Here is a 16,427-nt window from a genome sequence, read left to right as displayed (position 1 = left end):
ATAATTAATTCCTGCCAGCTGGTATGTGAAACAAAGACAAGATGGGGAACAGTAAAAAAAAAATGAGATGGGGAACAGTACTATCATCATAGATAATTCTATATTAACACCTTTCCCTTAACACAGTCCAATTCACGCAGTTTTTAAGTTAGGCAAATGACGTGGAACCAAAAGTCTCCAAAATATTAATTTGGCAACTCTGCTCTGAAACTTACCGCAGATTGTTATGTCTTTGGCGGGAGAAGATTTTACATGAGTGAAATTTGGCATCTGCTTGAGGTTCTTCTTGGTTTCAAATAGCACCTCTAAGACATAACGAGCATGCAGTATCTGTGAAGGCAAAGCAGAGGAAACATATAATGAACTAGGAAGAAAAGCATGACTGCATAGAAAGCTATAAAGGTGGAGCATATGAGGACATTCCAGGTAGCTGTATTTAGGATCATCTCTAAATTAATCTCAAATAGATGATTCCAGTACAGTGTCTGGCAAATAATAAGCCCTCACTAGAGATCTGTAAATTGAATGAATGAATGAATGTTTCCTAGGATGTTTATACTCTCATGTTCTTAATCGACATCACCCATTCACAAAACATTTCTGATTATTCTTGGTCTGTAGAGCCCAAGAGAAGTGATTGGGGAAAAAACAGTAGACTCCCTTGCCCTAAAGAAGAGTGCAGACAGATAAATCAATCGATCGATCAATCAATCAATCGATCAATCAATGAAGAGGGAAAGGGAAAAGAATGAGAAAGAGAAAGAGAAGCAGACAAAGACCGTTGAAGAGGGGCTGCTTTGCCTTTGAGACGTCCTGCCACCTGGGATGGAAACTAGGCAGTGGTGCTGGATTTGTTGAGATCTTGAAAGGCAGCAAGACAAGAAACTTCTGAGCCAGGCATCCCAGGTGTGGCTCAATTGTTGGTGCACAGAGGCCAGAGTTTACAGAACAGCCAGCACATTTATATTGTACAAGTTTAAGTATAAAACATATCACAGACCCAAATAAAGCATTTCAATGATCTCCTATTATGACTATTCATTCCATTGATCTCCTTCAGTTACATTCTTGATATGCCATTGTTTTGGACAGATTTACTCTGTTTTCTCCCCCAGGCTTTTTGTTTGTTTGTTTGAAATCCAGTGTGTCGTTCTCTTGTTTTTTAATTATAAAATATTCCAAATATATAAGCTAAAATGTAATATAGCCAATAAAAATTTAACAGAGGCTAACACCACCTTATGGATCAGGACTGTTAGTATGTGCACTGCCCAATACAGTAGGCACTAGCCTAATGAGGCTACTGACTACTTGAAATGAGGCTACTTGAAATTGAGGTGTGCTGTAAGCACAAAATACGTGCCGTATTTCAAAGACTTAGTACAAAAAAGAAGTAAAATGTTTCATTAAAAATTTTTAATATGATTACATATTAAAATGACAATTTTATGGCGCATTAAATAAAACATTATTAAAATTAATTTCACCTGTTTCTTTTTACTTTCTTAATGTGACTACTAGAAAATTTTTAAATTATATATGTGGCTCACGTTATATTTCCATTGGACAGTACTGATTTAGATTATTGGAGGCTGAGAGAGTGGTCATATCTACATATTGTTCATATACTGCTTTGGGTATTGGATTCCGGGAAGATGGAACCCTTTGGAACAATTATGTCTCATGGTATCCTGAAATTTCCATTTCTATAGCTTTTAAAACAATAAAATTATTTTCTATCCCAGATCCCCAAAATATATGATTTGAATTTGGAGAATCTTCATAATAATTTTTTAAAAGACAGGAATCGAGATTTGAAGCAATGTGAGAATTAAAAGGAAAGAGAAGAGCCCCTGGATGTTGATTAGTGGGGAGAGACCCATATTTCCTGTCTATCTAAGACCCAACAGACCATTAAGGATTTTTCCCACAAAAGAATTCTAAATCTTCAGTTTTCTTTCATGATTCTTGTATCCTCCTGTGCTTGGTTAATATTTGTATTAAGTTCTGGACATGGTATGTGAAAACCTGGAGAAATAACTTGAAGTCTGTTTTTCTCTAGAGGGGATTTAAATCTTCTTTTGGCAAGTAGCTAGGGACACTAGCTATCTCAGATATTCTCAATTAAATCTCAAGAATGATTCAAAGCTTTGCTTAAAACTCTAGTATTCTTCTAGTTCACTCCTTCTCCTAGGGCATGTCTTTATGGTCCTAACCTGAGAATGAGGGTTTGGGGATGATGTCAGAAAAAATAATGAAATAGATAGCTCCAAGGTCCCACCGCTTCACAGAAACATTTTAGAAATCAAGCAAGCAAACAAACAAACAAATAAAACCTGTCAGAATCAACTTCGTTAGAGCTCTGGAAAATAGTCAAAATTTATGGCAACCAAGCAAAGGCTAAATCAAGAAAAAGCAATTTAAAAATGGTTCAGTGCAAGCAGGAAGTAAAGGTTAAGACAGATTGGTAAACAGCCCGGCTAAGCAGTGAAGGGATGTACCAACACAAAGGCAGTCTGCAAAAACTAGGCTTTTCTTTTCTTTTTTCTTTTATCTTCTCTTCTCTCTCTCTATTTTTTTTAAAAATAACTCCTGGGGCTTAAGGAAGGAAATCTCTGTCAAAACACTAGCTGAACACAACCTAAAGGAACAGAGGCCTCACACACAACGAGGCCTAAACCATAGCAGATTACACATTTTTTTACAAGTGCACATGGATAGATCAGATGTTAAGCCACAAAACAAACCTCAATAAATTTTAAAAAATTGGAATCATGTAAAGTATCTTTGGCCACAGTGGAATGAAACTAGAAATCAATAACAGAAGGAAAACAGAAAATTCACAAATATGTAGAAAATAAACAACATACTCTTGGAGAACAAATCACAAGAGAAATTAGAATACACTTTGAAATGAACAAAAATGAAAACATAATATACCAAAATATGCAGGATACAACGAAAGCAATGCTCGGAGAGAAATTTATAGCTATAAATACCTACATTAAGAAGGAAGCAAGATCTCAAATGAAAAGCCTCACTTAATACCAGAAAGCTAGAAAAACAAGGGCAAACTAAACCAAAGCTAGATGAAGGAAGAAAATAAGGATCGAAGTATAGATAAGTGAAATAAAGAAAAGAAAAACAATAGAATCAACAAAGCAAAAGTTGGTTCTTTGGAAAGTTCAACAAAATTGACAAACCTTTAGCTACATTGACCAAGAAAAAAAGGAGAAAACGAAATAATTATAATCAGAAATGAAAGTGGGAACATCTCACCAATCTTAAAGAAATAAAAATTATAAGATGATATTATGAATAATTATATGCCAATAAATTAGATAACTTAGATGAAATGGACAAATTCCTAGAAACAACACATTACCAAAACTGACTCAAGAAGAAACAGAAAATCCAAACATATCCAGAATAAGCAGAGATTGAATTTGAAATAAAAAACTTAACAAAGAAAAGTCTAAGAGCAGACAGCCTCACTGATGAACTCCACTAAACATTTAACACTAATCCTCAAACTCTTCCAAAAAATAGAAGAGGAGGAAAAATTCCTAAATCACCCTATGAGGCCAGTATTACCTTGATACCAAAGCCAGATTGAGACACTACTAGAAAAGAAAATACAGACCACTATCTCTTATGAATAAAATGAAAATCCTCAACAAAATACCAGCAAACCAAATACAACAGAATTTTATTTATTTTTTGATGTATATTAAACATGATAAAATAATAATGGCTAAAATTTTTTGAACATATTTTGTGTGACAGACACTATTACATTTCATGCATTGTCATAGCTAATCCTCATAACCTATAAGGTAGTTAGGTACAATATATATCTTTCTTTCTCTTTTTAAAAAAATTTTTAATCAAGTTTATTGGGGTGACATTGATTAATACAATTATATAATTTTCAGGTGCACATTATCATTTGACATCTGTATATTCTATTATGTGTTTACCACCCAAAGTCCAGTTTCCTTCAGCTACCATATATTTGATCCCTTTTACCCCCTTCACCCTCCCCCTTCCTTTCCTACCCCACAGGTAACCACTGGTCTATAGTCTTCTGGTAACCAATAGTGTATAGTCCATGTCCATGAGTCTCTGTTTGTCTTGCTCATTTGTTGTTTTTAGATTTATATCCCACATATAAGTGATATCATGTGATTTTCAACTTTTTCGGTCTGGCTTATTTCACTTAGCATGATTATCTCGAGGTCCATCCATGTTGTCACAAATGGCAGTATTTCATCTCTTCTTACAGCTGAGTCATATTCCATTGTATATATGTACTACCAGTTCTTTAGCCAATCATCTATCGTAGGACACTTCAGTTGCTTCCATGTCCTGGCCACTGTGAATAATGCTGCTATGAACAGCGGTGTGCAAATACATTTTGGATATGGGTTTTCAAGTCTTTGGGGTAAATACTCAGTAGAGGGTTTGCTGGATAATATGGTAGATCAATTCTTAGTTTCTTGAGGAAACTCCATACTGTTTTCCATAGTGGCTGTACCAATTTGCAGTCCCACCAGCAGTGTATGAGGGTTCCTTTTTCTCTGCATCCTCTCCAACATTTGTTATTACTTGTCATGTTGATTATAGCTATTCTAACAAGTATGAGATGGTATCTCATCATGGTTCTGATTTGGATTTTTCTAATAGCTAGCAATGTTGAACATCTTTTCATATATTTGTTGGCCATTTGTATGTCCTCTAGGGAGAAGTGTCTGTTCAGGTCCTCTGCTCATTTTTTGAATGAATTGTTTGGTGGGTTTTTTGTTTGTTTGTTTGTTTGTTTGTTTGTTTGTTTGTTTGTTTGTTATTGAGTTGTATGAGTTCTTTGTATATTTTGGATATTAGGCCCTTGTTGGAGGTGTTGCTTGAAAATATTATTTTCCCATTCGGATGGTTCTCTCTTTACCTTGTTGATGATTTCTTTGGCTGAGCAGAAGCTTTTTAGTTTGATATAGTCCCTTTCATTTATTTTAGCTTTTACTTTTCTTGCTTTTGAGGTCAAATTCATAAAATCCTTTTTAAGTCCAAGGTCCTTGAATTTAGTTCCTATATTTTCTTCTATACATTTTATTGCTTCAGGTCTTATATTTTGGTCCTTAATCCATTTTGAGTTAATTTTGGTGCATGGTGATAGACAACAGTCTAGTTTCATTCTTTTGCAGCTGGCTTTCCAGTTTTCCTAGCACCATTTATTAAAGAGGTTTTTCTTTCTCCACTGTATGTTTTTGTCTTCTTTGTCGAAAATTATTTGCCCATATAGATATGGGTTAACTTCTGGACTCTCGATTCTATTCCACATGTCCACTTGTCTGTTTTGCTGCCAATACCATGCTGTTTTGATTACTGTTGCTTTGTAGTATAATTTGAAGTCGGGCAGAGTGATGCCTCCAGCCTCATTCTTTTTTCTCAGGATGGCTGTGGCCATTTGGAGTCTTTTGTGTTTCCATACAAATCTGGTGATTTTTTTGTTCTATTTCTTTAAAAAATGCCGATGAGATTTTGATAGGGATTGCATTAACTCTGTATAACGCTTTAGGTAATATGGTCATTTTTTTTTAACGATGTTGATTCTTCCAATCCAAGGACATGGAATATCTTTCCATTTTTTTGTATCTTCTTTGATTTCTTTTAATAGGGTCTTATAATTTTCATTACATAGATCCTTCGCTTGCTTTGTTAAATATATTCCTAGGTATTTTATTCTTTTTGTTGCAATTGCAAAAGGAATTATTTTTTCCACTTCTTTTTCTGATGCTTCATTATTAGAGTATAGGAACACTATGGATTTTTGAACGTTGATTTTGTATCCAGAGACTTTACTGTATTTGCTCATTGTTTCTAGTAATGTTCTTGTGGAGTCTTTAGGGTTTTCTATATAGAGAATTATGTCATCTGCAAACAGTGACAGTTTGACTTATTCGTTTCCTATTTGGATGCCTTTTATATCTTTCTCTCGTCTGATTGCACTTGCTAGAATCCCCAATGTTATATTGACTAACAATGGCAATAGTGGACAGCCTTGCCTTGTTCCTGATCTTAGAGGGAGGGTTTTTAGTGTTTCGCCATTAAGTATAATGTTGGCTGAGGATTTGTCATAGATGGCCTTTATTATGTTAAGGTACTTTCCTTCTATACCGATTTTGTTAAGTGTTTTGATCATAAATAGATGCTGCATCTTGTCGAAGGCTTTTTCTGCATCTATTGATACGATCATATGATTCTTATTTTTTAATTTGTTTGTGGTGTATCATATTAATTGATTTGTGTATGCTGAACCATCCCTGTGCATCTGGGATGAAGCCCACTTGATCATGGTATGTAATCTTTTTAATGTGTTGCTGTTTTTGGTTCACTAGTATCTTATTTAGGATTTTTGCATCTGTGTTCATGAGAGATATTGGTAGGTAGCTTTTGTGTGTGTGTGTGTGTGTGTGTGTGTGTGTGTGTGTGTGTGTGTGTGATCTTTACCAGGTTTTGGTATCAGAGCAATATTGGCTTCATAAAAAGAGTTGGGAAGTATTACCTCTTCTTCAATTTTTTGGAAGAGTTTGAGGAGAATAGGTATTAAATCTTCTTTGAATATTTGGTAGAATTCACTGGTGAAGCCATCTGGTCCTGGACTCTTACTTTATGGTAGGTTTTTGAAAATCGTTTCAATTTCCATACTGCTATTTCGATTTTCCAGTTCTTGATTCAATCTAGGCAGGCTTTATTTTTCTAAGTACTGGTCCATTTCTTCTAGGTTATTAAATTTGGTATTATATACTTTTTCATAGTATTCTTGTATGATCCTTTGCAAATACAAGAGAATTTTAAAAGAATTATACACTATGATCAAATGGTATTTATTCTAGGTATACAAGGTGGCTCAGCATAAGAAAATTAATCAATGTAATACACCACATTAATAGACAATGTGATGCTGACATGAGGCTAGACACACACGACAATGGAATAAAACTGAAAGTCCAAAAATAAATCCATATATCTATGGCCTATTAATTTTTGACAAGAGTACCAAGACCATTCAATGGGGGAAAAAAGAGATTCTTCAACAAAAGGTGCTGAGACAACTGCATATCCACATGCAAAGAATGAAGTTGGACCCTACCCCTTACTATATATAGAAATTAACTGAAAATGGCTCATAGGCTCAAATGTAAGAGATAAAGCTATAAAATTCTTAAAAGAAAACATAAGGGTAAATCTTCATGACCCTGGACTTGGAAGTGGATTCTTAGATATGACACTGAAAGCATAAGCAACCAAAGAAAAAAATTAATTGGACTTCATCAATATTAGAATTTTTTGTGAATCAAAGGACATCAAGAAAGTGAAAAGATAGTCTATGGCCATCCCGCCCTGAACGTGCCGATCTTGTCTGATCTCAGAAGCTAAGCAGGGTTGGGCCTAGTTAGTACCTGGATGGGAGACCACCTAGGAAGACCAGGTGCTGTAGGCATAAAAATATATATATAAAAGAAAGTGAAAAGACAACCTATAGAATGGGAGAAAATATTTGCATATCATATATCTGATAAAGGATTTGTAGGCAGAATATATAAAGAATTCTTTATAATGATAATAAAAAAATAACCTGACTTTAAAATTGGCAAAAGACCTGAATAGACATTTCTCCAAAGAATGTGTACAATGGACAATAAACATGAAAAGATACTCGACATCTTTAGTCATTAGGGAAATGTAAGTCAAAACCACAGTGAGATACCACTTCACATACAACTAAGATGGCTATGATAAAAAAATTTAAACAACAGAAAATAAAAAATGTTGGCAAAAAATTTGGAGAAATTGTAACCCTTTTGCATTGCTGAGAGGAATGTAAAATGGTGTAGCTGCTGTTGGAAATGGTTTGGAAGTTCCTCAAAAAGTAATCATATGACCCAGCAATTCCACTCTTAGGTATAATACTCAAGAGAACTGAAAACATTTTCATAAAAAAACTTGTACATGCATAATAGCAAAAAGGTAGGGAAAAAATCCAAATGTCCCTCCATTGGTGAACTGATAAACAAAAATACTATATCCATACGAGAGAATATTAGTTAGCCATAAAAATAAAGGAGCAATGAAACATGCTGTGTGACATGAATGAACCTTAAAAACATGATGCTAAATGAAAGACAGACTCAAAAAGCCACATATTATATGATTCCACCTGTATGAAATAAGCAGAATAGACAAATTCATAGATACAAAAAGTATAATAATGGTCACCAGGGAGAAAGGAGAGAGAATGGTAATGGGTATGGCATTCTTTTGGGGGTGATGAAAATGTTCTGTAATTAGATATTGGTGATGGTTGCACAATCTTGTGAATGTACTAACAACCACTGAATTGTATACTTTAAATAGTGAATTTTATGGTATGTCAATTATATCTCAGAAAAAGTAAAAGAAAATGTTGAAAGCTATAGAGAAGAAAATATTTCTATTTAACGGGTTAAGCAAAGCAGAGAGTAGCTCTCACTTAATGGAAAATGCATTTCTGCTGTAGCATTCTTGTTCATTCATTCAACAGTCATTGAGTTTGTGTTATGTACAAGAATCAAGGCAGTATCTGCTTCCACTTGCCTGTTGTCTCTTGAAGGCCTCGATAAGTAAACGAAGGTCAGTAAAAGTGAGAGGAAATTGCAGACGAGGACCAGTATAGGAGTCTGGGACATCTACCAGCCCCACACATTCCTGTCTACCCTTGTCCTGGAGGGCGTAGCCAAACAGTCGATTTACGAATTCTAAAAAAGACAAAAAGGGGAGAAAAATCAACATTCCCATACTTAAATGCAATAAATACATTCTTGAATGCCTAGCCCATGTAAGGCATTGCGCTAAATGTTATGAATACCAAGATATCCCACATATAACCATGAAGAATGATTTGTTCTGAGACCAGTAGGTATATTTACATAAATCACCATCATCCCTTCCTGGGTGGACAATTTACCAAAGCAATGAGTTCAGCGGTGGGAAGTAGTAGAAGAAGCACAAGGAAAACTGGTTAATCAAGGTATTTTGATGTCTGAAGCTCTAACTCTACATGTTTTCCCACTCTTACATTTCAGAGTTTTACAAATAGTATTGAGAACATAATGATGCATTGTATTTGGTTCAAGTATCTGCTGCTATTCATGATCTACAGAAAATTAAATTGCAACGTTCAATTTTTCCTGTTAAATACTTCAAATTTTACTTAGTTATACTTGATTTGTTTCCCTCTTCATATAAAAACAAATTTTCTGACATGATTTTCTTTCTTCTTGGTAATAAAGCAGATACAGTTAGATGACAAACTATCGGCAGAAATACCAAAGGGCCTTTCTCTTGAGCCAAGGCCTAAGGAGGCCTTGCATGCTTCTATGCTCTCTTTTTTGAAACCGTGCCACTGCCACAAAGCCCAGGCTAGCTTACTGAAACCTCCGAGACCATGTGGAGCAGAGCTGAGTCACCCTAGTCAAGGTCGTCCTAGATCAGCTACCAGCCAGTGGACCTCCAGGCACATTAGTGAACTTCAGCCAAGACTCAAAAAACTGCCAAATCAAGCCTGCTAGGATCTGCAGAAGTACTCAGCTAATCTGTAGACTTGTGAGCAAAACGAAATGTTTATTACATGTCAATGAACTATTGTGGTTGTTTAACACATGGTATTATTACAATAACAGACAACTAATACAGAGGACAATGACATTCTTCAACTCTTTAGCACTGAGTTGCTACGAAGGCTATTAATCAGAGTCTGCAAGCAGTTTCTATCTTTTTGAATAATAGAATGGACATCTTTGGAAGGTATTTTGTTAACAGATGTAGACAGAATACATTTTTTTTTCATGATTCACTTTATGCTGAGGGATTACAGTTAAGAACTAAACTTCACATTTTTGTTTCTAAGCCATAATATTTGGCAGTTTAAAAATGCTTTTTAAATTACCATGTACCCAATATTTTTTCAGTGGTAGTTAATGATGTTTTATAAGAAGTTGGATTTAGAAGTAATAATTTCTGTCTTCAATGGGATCCAGCAGAGGTTATTTTTCTCATTTGGATTCGGTTTGAGATTTGAGAATAACTTAATTATTTCATTTTATGTTTGAAAATTAGAAATATAGAGCATCGTGGGAAATTTTATCTCAGATTCATTATGCAGACAGTAAAGCCTATTTAACTATCTTAATGATCACACCACATTAGCTAACCGACATATCAAGTTCCGGTTATTAAAACTCATCTTGTTGTTTAAGAACGAAATTAAAATATTGTTTTTCTTCTTAAAAAAATAAAAACAAACTCAGTCTGGCCCTTTCTTCCATACATTTGAAGACCCTCATTCCTTATAAGTTCAGTGACACATATATGAAAAAGCACCATTTCCCTAAACCAATTCTTGGTCAAAACTACTCAGTATGAAATATCTGTAAATATCAAATCATATTCCTCTTGCTGGTTTTTAGCCACATTAAAAAAATAATAACATAGATTCTCTTCCTAATGTGTAACTAATATGCATCATGTATGAAAACAATTAAAAGCTTTAACATGTCTTTTTGGGCTATAAACATTATAACTAATAATAGTTTAATGAATGCCAGCAATATATGAAGATTTGTGTGTGTAACATGTAATTAGAATTAATCCTTACTTGTTTGTTTTACAAGTCTGTCAACATGAATCTAAACTAATTAAATATAAAAAAAATTTGAATTATAACCAAATGGTACCTTCACAAGCTGTTCTAAAGAAAATACCTCAAAAATGCCCCCTACACACAATCTCTTCTTTTACCCAGTAAAGACTGAAAATCTGGACAGGGAAAAATTTAAAGCCCATAATTTGAAAAAAAAACACAATCTCTGCCTCTACCACCCACATGCCATTTTGAAAGCAAGCTCCAGATATTGCTGGAGAAATAAAAGCACCAATTGAACCGCATTTAAAGTGATTCCATTTCTCAATTATGAATCTAGATTAAAACCATTGGTGTCCATATAATGAACTTAATAGATGCCAAAATGACATTTCATAAAATTTAACAACCTGCTCCTGATTTTTTAAAAAACTCAGAAAATTAGGAATGGAAGGATACCTCCTTAACATAATCTTACAAATTTAAATCAACGATAATGTTTTTTTTTTTACTAAATCATTAACAAAACAAGGATGCCTACTTTCACTGTTTCATTTTAACATTGTTCTGCTATCTCCAGCCAAAGCAATAAAACATGAAGCCAAAATAAGAGCAGTGACTACTGGAGAGAAAAATATTAAAAATAAAATTACTCGTGATTAAATATCTAAACTCAAGAAAATCAGTTGAAAAACTCCTGGAATTGATAGGAGAATTAAAATAATACAGAGGTTAATCACACTGGTTTGAATCACAGCTTCACCATGGATGGGATGAATAATTTTAGGAGGTTACCTTCTAAGTAGCAGTAGTCTCATCCACAAAAAGGGTATGATAATACTACTAATCTTACTGGTTCGTCATGAAGACAATGAAATGACATATGTAAGCACTTAAAGAAATGGCATAGAACAAACATTTAATAAATATCAGCAATACTAATAATTTCATTAATGTTATTATTTGATAGTAGCACAATACAAAATAAATAGATATAAATCAAAAGCTTTACTAAATACCACCAATAATCATTGGGAAGACATAATGGGGAAAATATCCTATTCACAATAGCAACAAAAATTATAACATATCTGATCTGATAGGATATTTTGCTAATCTGGGAAGCAAAACGAAAAGTCAAAACAACACTTCCATGCACTCCGTCCCGCTCCCCACTTTTACCAGTTTCTGTTTAAACCTATTGCTACGTAAGGCAGCTTTGGCTTTCTACCTGTAGGAGGAGGAGAATGTGAAAAAGCAGAGTGGGGAACGGACGTGTAGAGTCTCCCCATCAAGTCCTATGAATTGGTTTTGAGCAACTAAAGTAGTAGGACACAGAAAAGAACTGCTTCTGGGTCAACTCTCACTTATAATACACCTAGAATACCTCGACATACTCTGTCCCTCAGAGTTAAAACCATTGATCTGGCTTTGATATCTGAAAACACTAAGTGACCTTCTGGTCCCTAAATATACCTTGTTTAGGGATCACAGCACTTCTGTCAAACAGGTCTAAGGTGGAGGTTGTCTAGAACCTTTCACCAAAGAGGGTCATCAGAGACCTACAGTAATGTACAGCATGGTGACTCTAGTTAACAATACTCTAGAGTGTATTTCCAAGTTACTAAGAGAATATCTTTTTAAAGTTCTCACCATGCACACACAAAAATTCTAAATATGTGAAGTGGTGAATGTGTTAACTAATCTGACAGTGGTAATTATTTCTCAACATATATATACATGAAATCATTACATCGTACATGTTAAACTTATGCAATGTTATGCCAATTACTTTTCAATAAAACTGGAAAACATTTTAAATGAAATCAACCTATAGAAATAATCTGTAAATTTCTTTTTCTGCTACATACAATTATTAAATCAATATGATTCTAGAATTCTATAATCGAGAGCTGCCTAAGAAAATAAGAAACCCAGAAATAAGCCCTATTACACATATTCAAATGAACATATTATGAAGTATGTACTACAACTCATGGTAAAAAGATAAACTATGAAATAAATGTTGCAGTAAATTTTGGAAATGTTATTTGTAGTTGTATCTTTTAATTGATCTCAACCACTGAGCATCGAAATTTCCTTTTTCAGTTTAATATTTAAAAAATCCAAATTTTATGAAGCACTGAAATTTTTTAAAGTTGAACCATAAAAAAAAATCTAGAAAAGAGGTGTAGCAATCACCTTTTAAATATTTCAGGGCCTTCTAAGTTTAAAAGCAGAAGTCACGAAGAAAAAGATAGACGTAAAAAGAAAGATTTTAAATAATTAATGAATAAAAAATTTCTAAATCTGACAAAAAATATCAACTTAGATATCAAGAAACTCAGTGAACCCCATGTACGATAAATATAAATAAAAATGAAACCTCGTCAAGGCATATTATGGTTAAAATGTTATTTTCCAATGTTACTTAGGTTAGTTTTTTTCTTCCTCATCTCCTTCAGGTGAGTAGGTTATTATTTGTAATACAGTTAAGTTCATTCGTCACAGTGACCATTCTATTTTGGAAATTCTCTCTCTCCCTCCTTTCCTCCCTCCCTGCTTTTAATTAATTTTTTTCTTAAGGATATGAAACATCACCATGGTTGTAAGAGTCAGAACTACAAAAAGGTATACTCAGAGAAGAGTCACTTTCCCCCTATTGCTTCTACCCAATCCTCCTTCTCCTATTCTTTCTACCCTGCTCTCACCCAACCTCTCATCCCTTGTAGTAGGTAAACAATGTCATTCGTTTCTGGTTTATCCTGTATTCATTTTTTGTGCAAAAAAGTGTATGTGTGTATGTACATATGTATGAATGTGTATGTATGTGTATGTGTATGTGTGTGTAAAGATTTCTTAAATAAGACACAGAAAGCACTAACCATAAAAGCTGTACTACACTGAAATCAAGAATATCTGTTCATCAAAAGATACCATGTAAAGATTGTGGGGATAAATGCCAAAGACTAGAAGATATTTGCAATATATTTATCTAACATAGATTTATATTATATCTAAACTGCTTAGAGAACACCTACAAATTGGTAAGAAAAAGGCAGACAACCCAATAGAAAGATAGGCAAAAGACATGAACAGATACCTCACCAAACAGGATGTGCACATGATTAGTAAACATACAAAAAGTGAGCAACTTCACTGGTCACCAGAGAAATGCAAATTAAAGCAGAAATGTGATAACCACTACATACTTGCCGACTGGCTAAAATGAAAAGGACAGACAATTTCAAGTAGTGGTGAGGATATGGAACAAATGGAACTCTCATATACCAGTGGCAATATAACTTGGAACAACAATTCTGTAAGACTGTCAGTATCTAATAAAGCTGAACATATGCATGCCTTATAACCTAAAACTTACTGGATTGTGGTACACCTTTATAATAATGGCCCCCAATGAAATATGCCTCCTGTATCCAAATCCCTTCACAATATAATGCTGCTGCTGCTCCCTCAAAGAGATAGATCTTTCCTTATCCCTTTGAATGTGCAGTTGGCCTTGTGATTTGCTTTGACCCATAGAATATGACAGAACTGATTTTGTGTGAGTTTCAGAACATAGACCTTAAGAGTCCTTACAGTGTCTGCCTTTGCCCTCTTAGGATCCAACTGCCCTATAAAGAAGTCCAGGATATCCTATTGGACAGAGAGGGTGCGTGAGGAGAATTAAGGTGCCCTATCTCATAGCTAACAACAAAGTCTCAGACATGTAAGTAAAACCATTTGTACCTCCCTGTCCTACCTAGGTATGTTGATTGTGCCTAACTGATACCATGTGAAACAAAGATAAGTCATTCCCACTGAGCTCTGTTCAAATGCCTGACTCACAGAATCACAAGCAATACAATAGCTGCTGTTTTAAAGCCATTAAATTTTTTTTTTCATGTTCAACAATCTTTAATTCAAATATGAAAGTTCAATATAAGCCATTTGTAGGGCTTGGGACTTATTCTTTTAAAAACAAGAATGGAGGAAAGCAACAAAATGATCTTTCCACTTTTTCTTCAGAAACTTTCAAGGAAAGGATAGATCATAGGGCCACAAAAGATCCATTTAGTTGTACCCACTTTCTTCCCCTACCAAAAGTCTTACACCCATTTCATAATCTTAATAGACATTCCTGAATGAAGATTTTTCAAGCCACTAAATTTTAAGGTGGTTTGTTATGCATCAGTAGCAAAAGAAAAGGATACTTATGTTCACCACAAAGGACATGTACAAGAATATGCATAGCAGTACCATTTAAATTACCAAAACTGAAAACAACCTAAATGTCCATAGACAATAGAATGGATAAATTTTGGTATATTCATAAAATGGTATTATTCAGCAACAAGAATGACCAAATTGCAACAATATGGACGATTCTTACAAATATTATGTTGAATAAAAGAAGCCGGACTCAACTCTCTATGTTTACATTTGTACAGAGAAGTTCAAAAACAAGCAAAACTGACCTAAGATGTAGAGGTCAGGAAAGTAGTGATGATGGAGCTGGATAGTGATTAGAGGGGGACAGGGACTTTATGTCACTCTCATAATGTTTGATATCTTATTTTAAGTGCATGCTGCAAGGATATGTTTAATTTGAGAACATATATTGAGTCATATGATTTGTGGACTTTTCTGTAAAGTTTACATAAGATTAAACTACTCTCCCCTTCTTCGATAAAAAAAAAATTAGTATTTTTAAATCAGCTACAGAATTTTTAAAATGCAGATTTTAAATAAATACAGAGCCTGAGTAACTCTCTCTGGGTTGTAACCCAGCCATCTGTGGCTCAGCATCGCCATAAACGATTCTGATACACAGCCTTATTGAAATATTAGGTCATTAGCAGAAAGAGTACTGTTTCATTTCATCATTATTATCTTTCAGAAATATTTTTGCCAAAGAACATGAAGCACAAACAACTGTCTTCAAATTGCAATTATCTAAAAGAGAGAAAATGGCAAAATACCCACTTCCGCCCACTCCCCACACCTCAGGTTTGGCTACTCCACCATTCAAAGAAGCTTCCATCAATCATTAAATGCTTTAATTAGTTTCATACATATATACTTAGCTCAAAGCATACCATTAAAATACCATTCTTTAGCCACTTTGAACAGTGCTCGCTAGATTATTTAAAATACACTCTTAGATGCCATAAACATTTTTAATTAGAGCAAAAAAAAATGGTTGGGCCAAATTAAAGAAAAAAGTTTTAAACTCTAGCATTTACCTTAAAGATAAAAACAAACAGGCCTTAATTTGCAGGAGAAATACATACCTTGTGAATAACTATAATATAAATCATTTTTGAACCACACCTATATTGCCTGTCTCTGAAATGATTTATTTAGTCACTTCGGAATGACTACATAAATGATTGGTAAATAGACAGACAGACAGATAGCTACACAGAAAACAGAAATGCAATGGGGCTAACTGTGTATAATCCATCATTTTCCCCCAGATCTGTTTCATGAAATACTCAAGATGTGTTGTCCTCTCAGCACAAAAATTTCATAGATAAAAAATAAAATCCTCCTTACTAAGCTGCTATATCGTATATCAATAGATTGTGGTTCAGAGAAGGCATTCGACAAATTAATGTTGAATGAAATCTAATTCAGCTTGTTGAAAGTGAAAAAAATTAAATGGTCAATTTAGTTGACACCAATCAAGGAAGAAAAAAGCCAGATGAAGTGATTTCACCAGTTTGGTGTCACATAGACAAGACCG

At 34.1% G+C, this 16,427-nt stretch overlaps 1 protein-coding gene and 1 pseudogene across 3 annotated transcripts in view; one reads left to right on the top strand and one right to left on the bottom strand.

The window, feature by feature from the left end:
- Positions 1–16,427, bottom strand: part of PPEF1 (protein phosphatase with EF-hand domain 1) — a 107,007-nt gene that overhangs the window by 43,412 nt on the left and 47,168 nt on the right. For all 3 annotated transcript variants that reach the window (XM_036227194.1, XM_036227195.1, XM_036227196.1), the window contains 2 exons: positions 8,635–8,795; positions 216–330 (listed from right to left, as the gene is read on the bottom strand). In XM_036227194.1, the coding sequence (XP_036083087.1) occupies positions 216–330; positions 8,635–8,795 (276 nt within the window). The remainder of the gene's footprint in view (positions 1–215; positions 331–8,634; positions 8,796–16,427) is intronic.
- LOC118608283 lies at positions 7,384–7,501 on the top strand (annotated as a pseudogene).

The sequence above is a fragment of the Rousettus aegyptiacus genome, unplaced genomic scaffold (assembly GCF_014176215.1).
Source record: "Rousettus aegyptiacus isolate mRouAeg1 unplaced genomic scaffold, mRouAeg1.p scaffold_m13_p_9, whole genome shotgun sequence".
In the NCBI taxonomy this organism is placed as follows: domain Eukaryota; kingdom Metazoa; phylum Chordata; class Mammalia; order Chiroptera; family Pteropodidae; genus Rousettus; species Rousettus aegyptiacus.
Note: the sequence above shows the minus strand (reverse complement) of the source record. Positions and strands in the feature narration are given on the sequence as shown.